The sequence below is a fragment of the Ictalurus punctatus genome, chromosome 9 (genome assembly GCF_001660625.3).
Source record: "Ictalurus punctatus breed USDA103 chromosome 9, Coco_2.0, whole genome shotgun sequence".
NCBI lineage: Eukaryota > Metazoa > Chordata > Actinopteri > Siluriformes > Ictaluridae > Ictalurus > Ictalurus punctatus.
The window spans coordinates 25576175-25592500 of NC_030424.2; the positions used below are offsets into that span (position 1 = coordinate 25576175).

The following is a 16326-nucleotide window of genomic DNA, read 5'->3' on the forward strand; positions in this document are numbered from 1 at the left end:
GAGTGAACAGGTGGTGTGTGTGTGAGAATGTGTTCTCACCCTGCTATCATGGTGTACAGCAACACTCCCAAACTCCAAATGTCACATGCCTCATCATAACCCTGCCTCTTCAACACCTATATTCACACACACACACACACACAATGTTATGCAATACAAATATATATATATATATATATATAAATAAAGCAATTGTTCTAATATGTCACTGCTAGTGTAGTAACAGCTTACACAGGGACTGATTTGATGCACATGCCACAGAAACTTTTTTTTTTTTTTTTTTTTTTTTTTTTAAAAAACTTGTTTAATTGGTGATATGGTGAAGTTTTCTGTGAGGAGGTATTTATTTTTGGAAGGAGTCTCCAGTGTCAGCACTTTGCAACAGTCAGAGGTTAAAGCTGCAACTATAGTTTTCTGACAAAATCAAGTGGAATTAGAGGAATTTTTAGAGAACATTCAACTTATTGCTGCTTTAGACAGAGTTCACGTGTATCTATTGTCCTGTTCCGTTTACATTCTTGGTCCTGCACTCATCTCACACTGTTGCGTATTTGCACTTTAATGTACACTACCGGTCAATAGTTTAGACACACTCATTCTTTATTTTTCCACATTTTAGAAGAATAATAAAAGTCATCAAAACTCTGGAGTAACACAAATGGAACTATGGGAATTATGTCGTGATAAAAAAAAAATCCCAAATAAATCAAAATAATTTAGTATTTTAACACTTGTTATCAGGTTGATATTCTCTTCCTGAGGCACCCAACCGGGCGTTAATGGCTACGCAAACATCAGGTATCACCTCTTTTGGCGGATCATAAAGGCGGTAGATCCTTCTCTCTGACAGACTCGGATAACGCCTCTTTTATTTTAGCATCTTCAGAGTAGACGGCCTTTCCGCCTAGAATTTCCAGAAATGTATCCTTGGCGCTTTCTCGACAGATTTCTTGAGGGATTTCCCTTTTAAACAGTGTTTAAGGAGTTCACACCGACGCCGGACTCTTATCGGCTGCTTTTCGGAACATAAAATGTTAGTTTTCTAATGAAAGAAATGAATATGTCGGCACGATTATATTTTTGTCTACAACACCGATTTCGAACATTTAAATCAGACACCTTCAGATCATGAGAAACATTTCAGTCTCCAAACTTTTCACCGGAGGTGTACGAACATACATGTCAACTTTCTTCTTTTGCATTTCTGCCAATAATTTCCCCAGAAGTGAATGAGTTCGTAGTAAGTACATGATGTCACTGACGCCCTAACTAGTTTAAGGCAGATGTTAACAGAGTAGATTATGACTGAGACAGAATTTCATTGGCTGGCTGACTGCATTTGGGGTAAGGAGGGAATTGGGTACATTCGTGGCCAATGCTTTACCTCAGGAGCGACGAAGTTAGCCGTGTAGCAGGGAGTCATCAGGAGGCCGTTATCCGCACGGAGCTGTTTAGCGAAACCGAAGTCACAGATCCGCAGAGACTCCGGATTTCCAGATTCATCAACATACAGGATGTTACTGGGCTTCAGGTCTCTGTGTACTACCTACAGAAGATTGCAGTCAGCATTAGACTTACACACACACACACTTCCAAACTAAAACAATACAGGATTCAGGTCATTATACACGTTCTGTCATTTATCTTGATGAAAACAATGTCATTGTGTGTGTGTGAGTCCTTAGGAGCCATTTCTTCTCAGGTTGTTGAGTGTGAACTCTGAAAACAAGTGCTGGAGCGGATATAATTGATGTGTGAATGTGTGTGTTCGTGTTCTAACCCCCTGAGAGTGCAGATACTCCACGGTCTTGGTGATGGTGTGCAGCACGGCGCTGGCTTCTCTCTCGGAGAAGAACTTCTGTTTGAGGATTCGATCGAGCAGCTCACCGCCTCGCATCAGCTCCGTCACCAGGAAAACCAGCTTCCCGTTATCATACATCTGCACATGCAAACACACGTGCTCTTCTTCAATTCGCACACAGCTCTTCCGAATCTCAAACAACATTCGCAGTTACGTTACATAATTACATCAGCTTTACAGACTCCGAACAGACGAAGTCAACGATGGCATTAGGATGGCAGCGACAAGAAAGAAAGAAAGAAAGAAAGAAAGCGCTCTGTGTTTCTTCAGCAGGTTTGTGTTGTTTATTTAGAGAGTTGTTATTTCACATAATGTGGTATATTAATAATTGCTTGCTATTTTGTTTTTTAAAGGCCCGAAAGGCAATTAAAAATGCAGCATTTCTTTAAAATTTCATTCATAATTGTGTTCCAGATGATCTTTATTTTATATTTAAATTGTGCAGAATAAGCATAATACGAACAAGATCAGAATAAGGATAAGAATCATGTCAATATCACTGGTCATGTGATGTGCAGTGTTAAATGCTGAAAATGGCAGCGAGCGGTTCAAGAAAAGGTTTGTTGGGGGGGGGGGGGGGGGGGGGGGAATGACATTAGAGATAATAGAGACTAACTTATATTAAGAATTGTTCCACAACATGACAAATAAATATGGACAGAACTTACAATGCGTTGTGCCCCCCCCCCCTCTAAAAACTATGGCATGATTGCTGTGGTATAAAGGGAATGCAATGCTATTGGGCAATCATTAAGAGGGATTAAATGACTTTGTCTTGTGTCTTTCATCATGCTGAAGCTTTATAGGGAAGTGTTTGTTCATACGTACATCTTTCAGAGTGATGATGTTGGGATGTTGGCCGTACCGCAACAGAATCTCGATCTCTTCTGAAGGGTCGGTGTTTGTTTTATTGATGACCTTCAGGACAAATCACATTTGTTACACGTTAACGTCGATAATTTCCTCGTCAATCATCTACTGACACCCAGGCAGCAGTCTGACTGACCCCTGACCCTGCGGTGTGTGTGCGCGTGTCAGGGACGGACCTTGACTGCGTACTCCGTGTTGGTGGCTTTATGGACGCAGCGCTTGCACACGGAGAACGACCCCATGCCGATATCCTCCTTTAGCACGTAGCCATCGTTGAACGCCGTGTTCTTACCGTGCAGCTGCTGCTCTCACACACACACACACACACACACACACACACACACACAGGGTGATTCATCGATATTATTAAATGTTGCATTACACCAAGCTTGAATTTAGATGTTTCTCTAAAGCACATCAGAAATATTCTCGCATAATTCAGCTGAAAGGGAACACTTTCCTGTACAAATGTCTCCATCTAGTGGAAACTAAAAGTAACTTCATGCTCACAATGTTGTGCGTTCCCTGCTGGTCCACATCTGCTGTTCCAGCCAGTGGTTTATTTATTCTGTACATGTTGTTTATTTTATACCACTGAGAGAGAACGAGTTGCTGCCTTGCTTACTTTTCCTTACAATCATTTAGATGATTCGGATGAAACGTTAATACAACAAGGAAATTCCAAACCAGCAGAAGGAAAGCTAGGAGGCGGGGTTTAGCAGACGATTGACATATACAGAGCACTCACCTGGACCACAGGGTGGGGAGGCGGTTGAGCGGACTCCTCTGTGCCCTCCTCCTCGAGCAGCGCCGTGGCCACGAAACTGAAGCCACGGAAGAGCTGATGAGCTCCGGCGCTCGGGGGAACACCAGGGGAGTCTAACACACACACACACACACACACACACACACACACACACACACCCCAACCAATTGTATACATTTAGTACAGAGTACATAGTAAAAAACCTGATACAGTAAGAAATCTTGCTTTCATGGCTTTCCATTCATTTCATTGCTTTCCAAAAAGGGCATCTACGTTGAAGATGATAAAATGCTTCATTTCTAGGCTTGACCTTTGACCTCTCACCTTTGGGGGTGCGGGAGGTGAACTCTGAGTCGAAGTAGAAGGTGTCGTCAGGTCGAGCCACGGCTGGTTTAAATGGCGGCTTGATCTCCCGACGAAAGAGTTTCTGAAACACACACACACACACACACACACACACACACACACACACACACACACACACACACACACAGAGAAAACATTAGTATACTAGTAAACCAGCAGCCTATAAAAGCTGATACACACACAATCTGATCGGTCAGAATGCATAATAACCAGGAAGTAATTTGTTTCATGAACATTTCAACACAGTAAATAAAACTATAAACTGTTAAAAAGGTATGACGTCCTTTATTTAATGAGAAAGTAAAACCACAGTGGTGTAAGAAGAATAAAACACTTCAGGATGCTGATACTTTTTCGTATTACAGCCTACCCTGTCCTCTTTAATTCCTCATGCGACGATGCCCAGTCTGTACAAGGCAGGAAGCTATCAGAAGCTTGAATGATTTCTTCACTACGTTAGCCTCGAAACTTGTGCTCAGAGCTAAAGAAATAAAACGGTCTTGATCGAAATTTGATCGAAAACTCACTCTTTACACGTCGTCATCATCCGAGCGTACAAACTCGTCGACGTTTTTAACAGCGCACGGAGAACGAAAAAACCGCCTGGTTACAAAATAAAATCAATCAATCAATCAATCAAAATCTTACATTCCAGTCAATGGTTGAGAAGAAGGAGTGACGTTTGATTTCCTCAGCACCGTCTGGCCCAGAGCCTGCAATCAATCAGTAACAAGCACAGAAATCAGAAGCAGAAGTTGAATTTCTGATGCATTGTACACGCACACACACACACACAGCATGGGTGCAGTGTTTGAATCTATGAGAAGTGTGTGTGTACATATTCTGCCATTAGTGAGAACCATCACAATGACAGCACTGTGTTAAATGTCCTCACAATTACTCGATTCTCAGAAGAATTACAGCATTTTTACAGCCTTAATTAAAAAATATATATATTTAAAAGTTTCCTTTTGGTTACTGAGGTTAATGTTAGGTTGAGAGTTAGGTGGAGCATAGCATTAATAATTATGTCAATGGAAGTTACTCACAAGGATAGTAATACAGTGAGTGTGTGTGTATTACCTAGTCTGTTGGTGGGGTTCCTCTTAAACAGTGCTCTCAGCAGACTCTGAGCCTCTGTGCTTAGAAACTGGGGCATCCCTAACCGCGCCCTGGAGACAGACACAGAGACAGGGGACAGACACCGGGACAGACACCGGGACAGACACCGAGCAGGAGAAAACATAGGAAGAAAGAAAAAGGAAGGAAGAAAGAAACAAATTTAAAATAATGAAACATTCAGCACACACAGTCAGCATGGAAGCAGGGCGAGACTGTATGTACGTATTACTGTGTTACATAAATATAATTTTAACGCTGGTGAAACATTTGAAAACCGTATCTGTGTACATGAAGCTCGATTTTAAGCGTTTGGTCTTTCTTGCCAGAATTGATGTTCCACTAGAGGCAAACAAATCAGACCATAACTCAGAAACAAATGCATCAGGACACCAAGATCCACCCTAATAGTTCCAGCTTCATGAATAACTCAAAAGGTTCCTGGAACTACAGCCCGAGAACTAAAACTGTTCCTGTAAAAGTTTCTGCAATGGAAATGAGGCTCATATTTCAGGGTTTTCCAGCACGCACGCACACACCTGAACTTGACAAGCTGTCTGTTAAATCAGGGGGGAAAAAAAAACAGGATTACTGCTGCTAGTTTTTGGCCTAATATTTATCAGCCAGTGTAAGGACACCATGATCACTTTTAGAGCTGTTGTGTGTGTATGTATGTGTGTGTGTGTGTGTGTGTGTGTGTATATATATATATATATATATATATATATATATATATATATATATATATATATATATATATATATATATATATATATATTAGAGCTGCAACAGCTAATCTCAACAAATCCATAATAATCAATTATGAAAATCGTTGTCAATTATCGATTAGTTGGTCTGCACATGGCACATTTACTCACTACGTTACTTCTGTTCCGAAAACACGCTTTGGAGCGTAAATACTAAAGTTGTGTCCCAAATGAAGTACTGTATACTTACACTATGCACAGAGTACTCTACCATCTAGTGCAGTGTTTCTGAGGACCCCTAGTGGTCAGTGGGTCCGTAGAAAAGTTTTTAAACTGTTTAAATAATATAATTTTTTTTTGTTAAAATGTACCAAAATATATTCAAATGAGATGTTTTAAAATGAATCAATTTGGTTCTTCACGTGCATTCATCAGCTGACGAGCATTCACTGATGGATTTATTTTAAATGCATTTACAAATGAAATGATAATTTGCAAAAACCTACGAGTGGTAGACAAGTTCAAGTGTCGCAATGATGGATAAAATAAACAAAGGATAATTCAGGGAGTCAAATTCAATGTCATACCTACAACAGAACGTAATTCAACCTGGCATTTGTACCAATCCCTGGGGAATGACAAATACTATATATATATATATATATACACACACACACATATACACACACATATATACATATACACACACACAGTGAGGGAAAAAAGTATTTGATCCCCTGCTGATTTTGTACGTTTGCCCACTGACAAAGAAATGATCAGTCTATAATTTTAATGGTAGATTTATTTGAACAGTGAGAGACAGAATAACAACAAAAAAATCCAGAAAAACGCATGTCAAAAATGTTATAAATTGATTTTCATTTTAATGAGGGAAATAAGTATTTGACCCCCTCTCAATCAGAAAGATTTCTGGCTCCCAGGTGTCTTTTATACAGGTAACGAGCTGAGATTAGGAGCACACTCTTAAAGGGAGTGCTCCTAATCTCAGCTTGTTACCTGTATAAAAGACACCTGTCCACAGAAGCAATCAATCAATCAGATTCCAAACTCTCCACCATGGCCAAGACCAAAGAGCTCTCCAAGGATGTCAGGGACAAGATTGTAGACCTACACAAGTCTGGAATGGGCTACAAGACCATTGCCAAGCAGCTTGGTGAGAAGGGGACAACAGTTGGTGCGATTATTTACAAAACACAAAAGAACTGTCGATCTCCCTCGGTCTGGGGCTCCATGCAAGATCTCACCTCGTGGAGTTGCAATGATCATGAGAACAGTGAGGAATCAGCCCAGAACTACACGGGAGGATCTTGTCAATGATCTCAAGGCAGCTGGGACCATAGTCACCAAGAAAACAATTGGTAACACACTACGCCGTGAAGGACTGAAATTCTGCAGCACGCGCAAGGTCCGCTGCTCAAGAAAGCACATATACATGCCTGTCTGAAGTTTGCCAATGAACATCTGCATGATTCAGAGGACAACTGGATGAAAGTGTTGTGGTCAGATGAGACCAAAATGGAGCTCTGTGGCATCAACTCAACTCGCCGTGTTTGGAGGAGGAGGAATGCTGCCTATGACCCCAAGAACACCATCCCCACCGTCAAACATGGAGGTGGAAACATTATGCTTTGGGGTTTTTTTTCTGCTAAGGGGACAGAACAACTTCACAGCATCAAAGGGACAATGGACGGGGCCATGTACCGTCAAATCTTGGGTGAGAACCTCCTTCCCTCAGACAGGGCATTGAAAATGGGTCGTGGATGGGTATTCCGCATGACAATGACCCAAAACACACGGCCAAGGCAACAAAGGAGTGGCTCAAGAAGAAGCACATTAAGGTCCTGGAGTGGCCTAGCCAGTCTCCAGACCTTAATCCCATAGAAAATCTGTGGAGGGAGCTGAAGGTTCGAGTTGCTAAACGTCAGCCTCGAAACCTTAATGACTTGAGAAGATCTGCAAAGAGGCGTAGGACAAAACCCCTCCTGAGATGTGTGCAAACCTGGTGGCCAACTACAAGAAACGTCTGACCTCTGTGATTGCCAACAAGGGTTTTGCCACCAAGTACTAAGTCATGTTTTGCAGAGGGGTCAAGTACTTATTTCCCTCATTAAAATGCAAATCAATTTATAACATTTTTGACATGCGTTTTTCTGGATTTTCTTGTTATTCTGTCTCTCACTGTTCAAATACAACTACCATTAAAATTATAGACTGATCATTTCTTTGTCAGTGGGCAAACGTACAAAATCAGCAGGGGATCAAATACTTTTTTCCCTCACTGTGTGTGTGTATGTATGTATGTATATATATAGTATATTTCTGATGCTGAGAAAGACTGAAGATGAAGGACTCAGGACTCATCTAAAAATGCAAAAGATCAATAATCAACATGATGTCTGGAGAGAAGAGGAGGGCGGGGCAAAGCAGATTCGAGAGGGGATAAGGGATACCGTTTCTGCACCATGTAACAGAGCCTGAACTTTCGCATTCAGTGAAATGTAACTGCTCTGGAGATCTTCACCTCATTCTATTGCGTCAATGCTACCACACCTGACTCTGATCACTTAAGAAAACCTTGAGATTTACTACGTGATTCAGGACGAACATGCAGCGGCTGGATTTCCCCTCGACGAAGACGGCGTGAGAGCCTCGCCACTATGTCTCTTCGGTTCATGTGCTTTCTACTATCGATTCAGATTTGTGCTTACTTCAGAATGAGGTTCATCGTCTCCTTACGGTCCTTCCCTTGGAACGGCAGAGATCCCGTGAGCATCTCAAACTGGACACACACACATACACACACAATACATTAATAATCTAGAAGACTTTTACAGTAGGAACATTATTGATTTTTCCAACTTCTACAAGTTCTCGCAGTTGCTCCTGAGCATGCTCATATTTAGCGCAAGATTTATTTATTTATTTATTTATTTTAATAGGACAGTCAGTTGTAGGAACAAATCGAATAAAACCAGCGTACCATTAGTACCCCGAATGACCACCAGTCAGCGCTGTGGATGTGGCCCTGCCTGTTCACCACCTCGGGGGCCATGTACTCCACCGTCCCACAGAACGAGTAGGCCTTCTTCTCATGGTCTATGGACTCCTTACACAAGCCGAAATCTGCATGAAGGAGTGCAACGGTGAATCACGCACACACGTCACACTGACGGAGTACAAAGTAAACGGTGTGAAGAATGAAAACGCAATCCTGATGATCTATGAACAGTTAAGCAGTGTGGGAAAAAAACGGCAGATGACTCAGAACTAAGCGTGTCCTGACCATCTGATAACCGCTTCTACTTGTGGTTCTCACAGTCGGGTCTGTGCACCGTACAGCAGAGAGCCTTCATCTTATTATTATTTATGATTTAATTATTTAGATATAATTTTACAATTATTTTTTGTAACATTATTGCCTAATCCCAACATTTAAAAAAAAATGTAGTTATAGCTATTACTTAGTGTTATTATTACTGTTTAGTAATCATTACTGTAATTAACTGCACACGTGACTTAAATAGGTTTAATCTAAAGCTTAATAACTACTCTGTGATTTGAATTGAACAGGAAAAGTTAACAGGAAGAAATTTCTACATGTATATTTTAACTCTGTAATTTGTGAGTAGAAAGCTCAGGGAAATAAATAAATAACTAAATAACTAAATAACTAAATAAATAAAGTTGTACAAATTTGCTTAATGAGCCTCATGTTTGAATAGTTTTATGATGTTCATAAAATAAATATGAAGCAAGCAGAGGAACATCCACGGGATGATGATGATGATTATTATTATTCATTGCAAGGGCTCACTGTCTGCAAAAGTTTAAGCCCCCCGACTGATACCACACTAAAACACCATGGCTGAATAACGTACCATGGACACGAGCTCATCAGTACCACATCAGTGCACTCGTACAAATAACTTTAGAAAATGTGTGCGTGTTTAAAAACAAATAAAACAAATAAAGAGCATCTGATTGGGAAAGCAGCAGCAGGACAGCCGTCTACCACGCTCCTTTATTTTGGTCAGATTTAACGGCAGGTTCGTCTAAATCGGTCTCTGAAGGCTGTTTATTCAGAAACTTTATTCAGCTGACGATCAAGTGTGATGACGGACGGAATTCTCGACGACATGCTGACGTTTTAGTTAAAGAAGTCTCTTTAATACGAGATCACACGCGGCGACAGAAGGTTAGAGGAAACTGACAAGACAATATAAAATAATAAATAAGGCACAAATGAGGATATATAAGTGAAAAGAACAAGAAATGTTTAATATGTGCATCGGTTCATATACAGAGTGTGTGTGTGTGTGTGTGTGTGTGTGTGTGTGTTTGTGTGTGTATGTACCTGTGAGTTTGATGTGCCCCTCTTCATCTAACAGGATGCTGAAACAGAGCAGTGAGTTGAGATGAGTGAATGCAAGAATAACACGCCTATTCTCTCTCACACTCACACACACACACACACACACTCACACACACTCACACACTCACACAAGTTTAATATTCAAAGGCGAAAAGTCATCAAAAGTTTCATAAACTTTTAAAAAGAATTTTATGGTCGTGTGTGTGCGTGTGTGTGTGTGTGTGTGTGTGTGTGTGCACGCACGTGTGTAGAGCTGCAGTTGCACTACAGCAAGAAGTGCAACGAGCAAAAAAGCAGAAACAATAAAAGCAAATTTAAGAAAACAAGAAAAGAGAGAATGTAGCGGTTCAGTGCTAACTGGAGACCAAAACCACACACACACACACACACACACACACACACACACACACACACACACACACACGCACACGCGCACGCGCACGCGCACGCGCACACGCACACGCACACGCACACAGAATTATATAACTAGAACAGATCACATAATTATGCCACGTGTAATACATTATTTGATTAAATTCGGCTCATTTGGTTTCCTTTGGTCTCGCTTCTCGTCTCGCCCGTTATTTCCCACGCTCCTCCTGCTCTCCTTTGTTTCAGCCATGTCACTATACTTCTTCCCCAATTTACTGCCAGCTCATTTAATCACGCTGAAGCATGTCTACCCTGCTTCCCTTCTACACACCTTAATATCATTTCACTAGCAAGTGTGCTTTACTCGATCACTTCATCCCATTATACGTGGGTCCGTGTCCTCAATGTGATTTCAACCCCTTCTGACATTTACATTAGTCTAGAACATTTGTCTTCAACTCAAGAAGTGTGTGTGAGCAAACGCTTCTGTTTCTGTGTAACTAAATATTCTTTTACAATCCAAAAACTCTCCTCTTTAAGGCAATATGTACAGAGATGATGTTTCCTTGTAAATCGGTAAAGAATGAGACAGGTTGTGTGTGTGTGTGTGTGTGTGTGTGTGTGTGTGTGTGTGTGTGTGTGTGTGTGTGTGTGTGTGTGTGTGTGTGTGTGAGAGAGAGAGAGAGATATCTGTACTTCTCAGGTTTTAGATCTCTGTAGATGATGCCAAGACCGTGAAGGTGATCCAGACCCAGAGCCAGTTCTGCCAGGTAGAACTTCACATCTTCTTCCGTGAACATCACCTGTCGGCATGGGAACACACACGCAGTCACGTCAGTGGGGATATCAGAAACGTGCCTTTTTCCATTGAATAGAGAAATAAGAATAAATGTCTAATATGTAGTTAATAATAGTTTAGCGGACGCTTTTATCCAAAGCCACTTACAAACGAGGAAATACAAGCAAAGCGATATATCAAGCGGAGAACAACACGAGTAGTGCTACTGTAAAGTGCGCAGAGTAGAGGTGCAAGTGCCAGAATAGGTTGTTTTTTTTTTTTTAAGGATAATGTGGGGTTGGTATTTTAGGGGTTAGTTACGTGCTCACGGAAGAGGTGGGTCTTTAGCTGTTTTTTGAAGACGGTGAGAGATTCTGCAGTCTGGATTGAGGTTGGAAGTTCATTCCACCATGGGGGACAGTTAGTGTGAAGGTTCTAGAACGGGACCTTGAGCCACGCTGAGTAGGCACTACTAAGAGTCGGTCGCTGATTGGTCTCAGATTGCGTGAGGGAACGTAAACCTTCAGGAGAGAGTTGAGGTAGGAGGGTGCCGATCCAGACGAGGTCTTGTACGTGAGCATCGAGGCCTTGAATTTGATTCGGGTGGCTACAGGAAGCCAGTGGAGGGAGAGGAAGAGGGGTGCGAGATGGGTTCTTTTGGGCTGGGTGAAGACGAGGCGTAATGCTGCATTCTGAATCATCTGAAGGGGTTTGATGGCGCTGGCTGGGAGGCCCGAGAGTAGTGCGTTGCAGTAGTCCGGTTTTGAGATCTGGACTAGTAGCTCTAGTAGGGTGTAAGAATTCATAAAATGTGTCCAGTCGAGGCCAAAAGTTTACATATACATACGCGAAAGACTCCACACATTTCCTGTTACCATTCATTTCCTTTATTGAGATGATCAGGATACCTACATTTCCATAAAATGATCATAAGAGCTAAGAGGTTTATCTGAGCTTTTATTGACTGAGTCAGGTTTTCAGTGGGTCAGAAGTTCACATGCACTTTGCTAGTATTTTGTGGCCTTTTTAATGGTTTGAACTTGAACCACACTTTAGGGGTAGACTTCCACAAGCTTCTCACAATACTCAGAGTTTTCACCCACTCCTCCTGACAGAATCCCGGGGTAATTCAGTCAGATTCGAGGGCCTCCTTTCACTTTGTTGTCTTTAAGCCATTTTGTTAGAACTTTAGAAGTATTCTTGCTTAGGATCGTTATCCTGCCCCCAGTTATGACCATGCTTTAACTTTCAGGATAATGTCTCGAGGTGGTGCTTCAGTCATCCTAGATAATCTCCCTACTTCATAATTCCATCTATTACCTGAAGTGCACCAGTAAAACACATCCACATCCTGATGCTACCACCCCCATGCTTCAAAGTTGGGATGATGTTCTTTGGATTAAAAGCCGCAGCCTTTTTTCCTGCATACATCGCCCTGATTATTATGACCAAGCAGGTCAATGTTTGTTTAATCTGTCCAGAGGACACTCTCCGAAAATGCGGCTGATCACCTGCAAAACGTCGGTCTGGCTTTTTAATGCTGCTCTTAGAGTAAGGGGCTTCTACCTTGCACAACAGCCTTTCAGGCCATGATTATGTAGGGCTCTCTTAATGGTGGACGTACATATTCCTTCACCAGTTCTCTGTTGTTGTCTTGGGGTTCAGTTGAACCTATCAGATCGAAGTTTGTTTATCCCAAGGAGATCATTTGTGCTTCCTTCCTGAATGATGGATGCAGTGTCTGTGTGTTTCCAAGATTTTTAGATTTGCATACAGTTGATCGTATAGATAAATCGCGGTACCTTCAGTTTTGGGGAAATTGTTTGGAAAAGGAGGAACCAGACTTGTGGATGTCCACATTTATTTCTGAGGTCTTGACCGAGTTGATTGGATTTTTCAGTGGTATCAAGAGCATAAAAGGACTGGCTTGAAAGGTAGTCCCTTTTACAGGCACAGTTGTACGCCCAATTAACTCCTAATTATGCCACTGAGAGAAAAAGTGTGAGAGAGAGAGAGACACAGACAATACCTCTTTTGACAGTCTGGTGAAGAGATCACCTCCCCGCAGAAAATCCAAAATCAAATACAGCTTCCCCTCCGTCTGAAAGGCTACACACACACACACACACACACACACACACACACACACAATCAGATTATGCTAAAAACACAAGGCCTTTTCTCATCATTGTATCGGTGTCCATTACTGTAAGCATTTAGTTATGCATCCATCCATCCACCTCGGAGGATCATTCCTCCAGGCTTCCTTTAATCTCTCCATTTCCTCTATACAATTACTCATCTAACTGTCCATCTTTCCATCTGTCTATATATCCATATAACCATCCAGCTTTCCCTTCACCCATGCATCCAATTATCTGACAATTTATTCACACATCAATCTAACAATCCATCCATCCATCCATAAATACTCCCCATCCTTCCACCCGTTTGACAAGTCTTCTGATCCTTCTATCCATCCAACAATCCACCCACCCACCCAATCAACAATCCTTCAATCCAACCAACAATCATTATCACTTCTTCCACCAATCCATTCATCCACCTATTCAACAATTATTCTGATCCTTCCATCCATTCGACAATCCATCCACTCACCCACCCAATCAACAATCCTTCCTTCCATCCAACAATCCTTATATCAGTCCTTCCACCGATCCATCCACCCACCCACCCATTCAACAATTATTCTGATCCTCCCATCCATTTAACAATCCTTCCATCCATCCAACAATCCTTATATCAGTCCTTCCACCGATCCATCCATCCACCCACCCATTCAACAATTATTCTGATCCTTCCATCCATTCAACAATCTTCCACCGATCCATCCATCCAACAATCAAATCATCTATCCATCCAAGAGTCCATCCACCCACCCATTCAATCAACAATCCTTCCATCCATCCACTCACCTATCCAAAAACCGATAAATCCATCCAATAATTAATTTAATCCAACAAATCCACCCATTCATCCATCCATTCTTGTATCTAAAACGAACACTAAAAGAAATAATTCATTCACAAAAGCAATTACATTTCTGGGTTCATTATTAGAGTGTAGCAAAAACCAAGTCCAACCCTGCAGAGACAAAGCAACCTCCCTCCAAACCCACATTCAGATGAAACAGGGATAAAACATGGTATGGAGAGAGAGAGAGAGAGAGAGAGAGAGAGAGAGAGAGAGAGAGAGAGAGAGAATAACGACATCATTCTTCCAAACAATGGGAGCAAGCTTTGACTCACCATAGTGCAGTTTGACTACAAATGGATGGTTGACCTCTGCGAGGATGTTTCGCTCCATTTTAGTCCGGACCCGATCACGCACTTTTAGAGGAAAAAGACAGAAAGATGGAAAAAGAAGTAAAAAAAAAATCATATCACTGAGTAGCAGGTAATATATGGACAACCAAGACGAAGCAGTGTTCATCTCAGAAACAGACTTCAACAATACGACTTTATCAAAACCTCTTAAAGACAAGGAAAATATATCCAGTCTGTGTCGAAACATTTGGACTGGCTGTGTATTCGTAATCAGTTATGCCATATGTGATCATCTCTCTGCACTACTAGCTGTGTGGAACATTCGACATCATGTGTCTCAGTGTCTCACAAACCGTGAAGGAAAATAAAACTGGAAAACAAATCAAACGTCGCGAGTAGCACTTGTAAAAAGAACAAAATGAAGTGTTATTTTTCTGGAGATGAGAAATGTAGAGCAGGCGGCGGAGTTCGAGACAGTGAGTCATATGTGGATCAGGATTCGTGTCAGCCACATGAATCAGAGAGCTAGCACTGACGTTACAGATCTGACTTTGCATGGCTGAGGGATTTCCCCTGATATTTGAGCTTGTGGTGTCAGGAGACAGGTGTAAATGTATCTGACCACAACCTGTATGTCTAAAGGTACACGGGTAACACGCGACATATTTAATATGTTCGTTGACGAGCACAAACCAAAGCATTCACTTCAGCGTTAATACACCATCAGTAACATTAGGAAGAGTAACGAACACACCGGTATTACCTGATGATTTAAATAAAACAAATATTCAACACTGTATTAACCAATCACCGAGTAAAATAAACCCACGATGACCGCAAGCATCAACTTAATGAATGTTAAAGGGGAAAAATCGTGAACCGAGGCTGAAGGTTTAATATTTAAACCTGGAGTTCAGCACGTTAACGTGTTGCTGGTGAATTTAGCTAATCTACATGGATTTGTTTTACTCACTGATTAAATAGATACGCAATATTTTGTTTAAAATGTGTGTTAACTAGGTCAATTTAACATACAGTGCCCTCCGGTAATATCGGCACCCTTGGTAAATATGAACAAAGAAGGCTGTGAAAAATGATTTGTTTAACCTTTTGATAAAAAAAAATAAAAATTGACAAAGTGATCTGCTCTCATGGATATCAAACAACTGCAAACACAACAGGTTTATCAGAAAAATATCTTTGTTAAATATAGGTGTGGAACAATTATTGGCACTCTTTTAGTCAATACTTTGTGCTAGCTCCCTTTGTAAAGATCACAGCTCTGAGTCTTCTCCTGTAATGCCTGATGAGGTTGGAGAATACATGGCGAGGGATCTGAGAGCGTTCCTCCATACAGAATCTCTCCAGATCCTTCACATTTCGAGGTCCATGCTGGTGGACTCTCCTCTTCAGTTCACCCCACAGCTTTTCTATGGGGTTCAGGTCAGGGGACTGGGATGGTCATGGCAGGATCTTGATTTTGTGGTCAGTAAACCATAGATTACTGGTTACATAGATGTGTGTGTGTTGATTTTGATGTTTTGGATCATCGTCCTGCTGGAAGATCCAACCACGGCCCATTTGAAGCTTTCTGGCAGAGGCAGTCAGGTTTTCATTTAATATCTTTTGATAATTCATAGATAAATAAATGACGCCATGTATCCTAACAAAATGTCCAGGTCCTCTGGCAGAAAAACAGTCCCAAAACATTAAAGCGCCGACACCATATTTAACCGTGGGCATGAGGTACTTTCCCATATGGCTCCCTCTCTGTGTGCGCCAAAACCACCTCTGATATTTATCACCA

General features: G+C 41.5%; 1 protein-coding gene across 4 annotated transcripts in view; it reads right to left on the reverse strand.

Moving 5' to 3' along the window:
* Positions 1–16326, reverse strand: part of rps6ka1 (ribosomal protein S6 kinase a, polypeptide 1) — a 94924-nt gene that overhangs the window by 4382 nt on the left and 74216 nt on the right. For all 4 annotated transcript variants that reach the window (XM_017476429.3, XM_017476428.3, XM_017476430.3 and 1 more), the window contains 15 exons: positions 14502–14582; positions 13262–13341; positions 11151–11257; positions 10065–10102; positions 8691–8833; positions 8419–8489; positions 4947–5035; positions 4512–4576; positions 3822–3924; positions 3480–3610; positions 2908–3033; positions 2690–2779; positions 1781–1939; positions 1385–1546; positions 40–116 (listed from right to left, as the gene is read on the reverse strand). In XM_017476429.3, the coding sequence (XP_017331918.1) occupies positions 40–116; positions 1385–1546; positions 1781–1939; positions 2690–2779; positions 2908–3033; positions 3480–3610; positions 3822–3924; positions 4512–4576; positions 4947–5035; positions 8419–8489; positions 8691–8833; positions 10065–10102; positions 11151–11257; positions 13262–13341; positions 14502–14582 (1522 nt within the window). The remainder of the gene's footprint in view (positions 1–39; positions 117–1384; positions 1547–1780; positions 1940–2689; positions 2780–2907; positions 3034–3479; positions 3611–3821; positions 3925–4511; positions 4577–4946; positions 5036–8418; positions 8490–8690; positions 8834–10064; positions 10103–11150; positions 11258–13261; positions 13342–14501; positions 14583–16326) is intronic.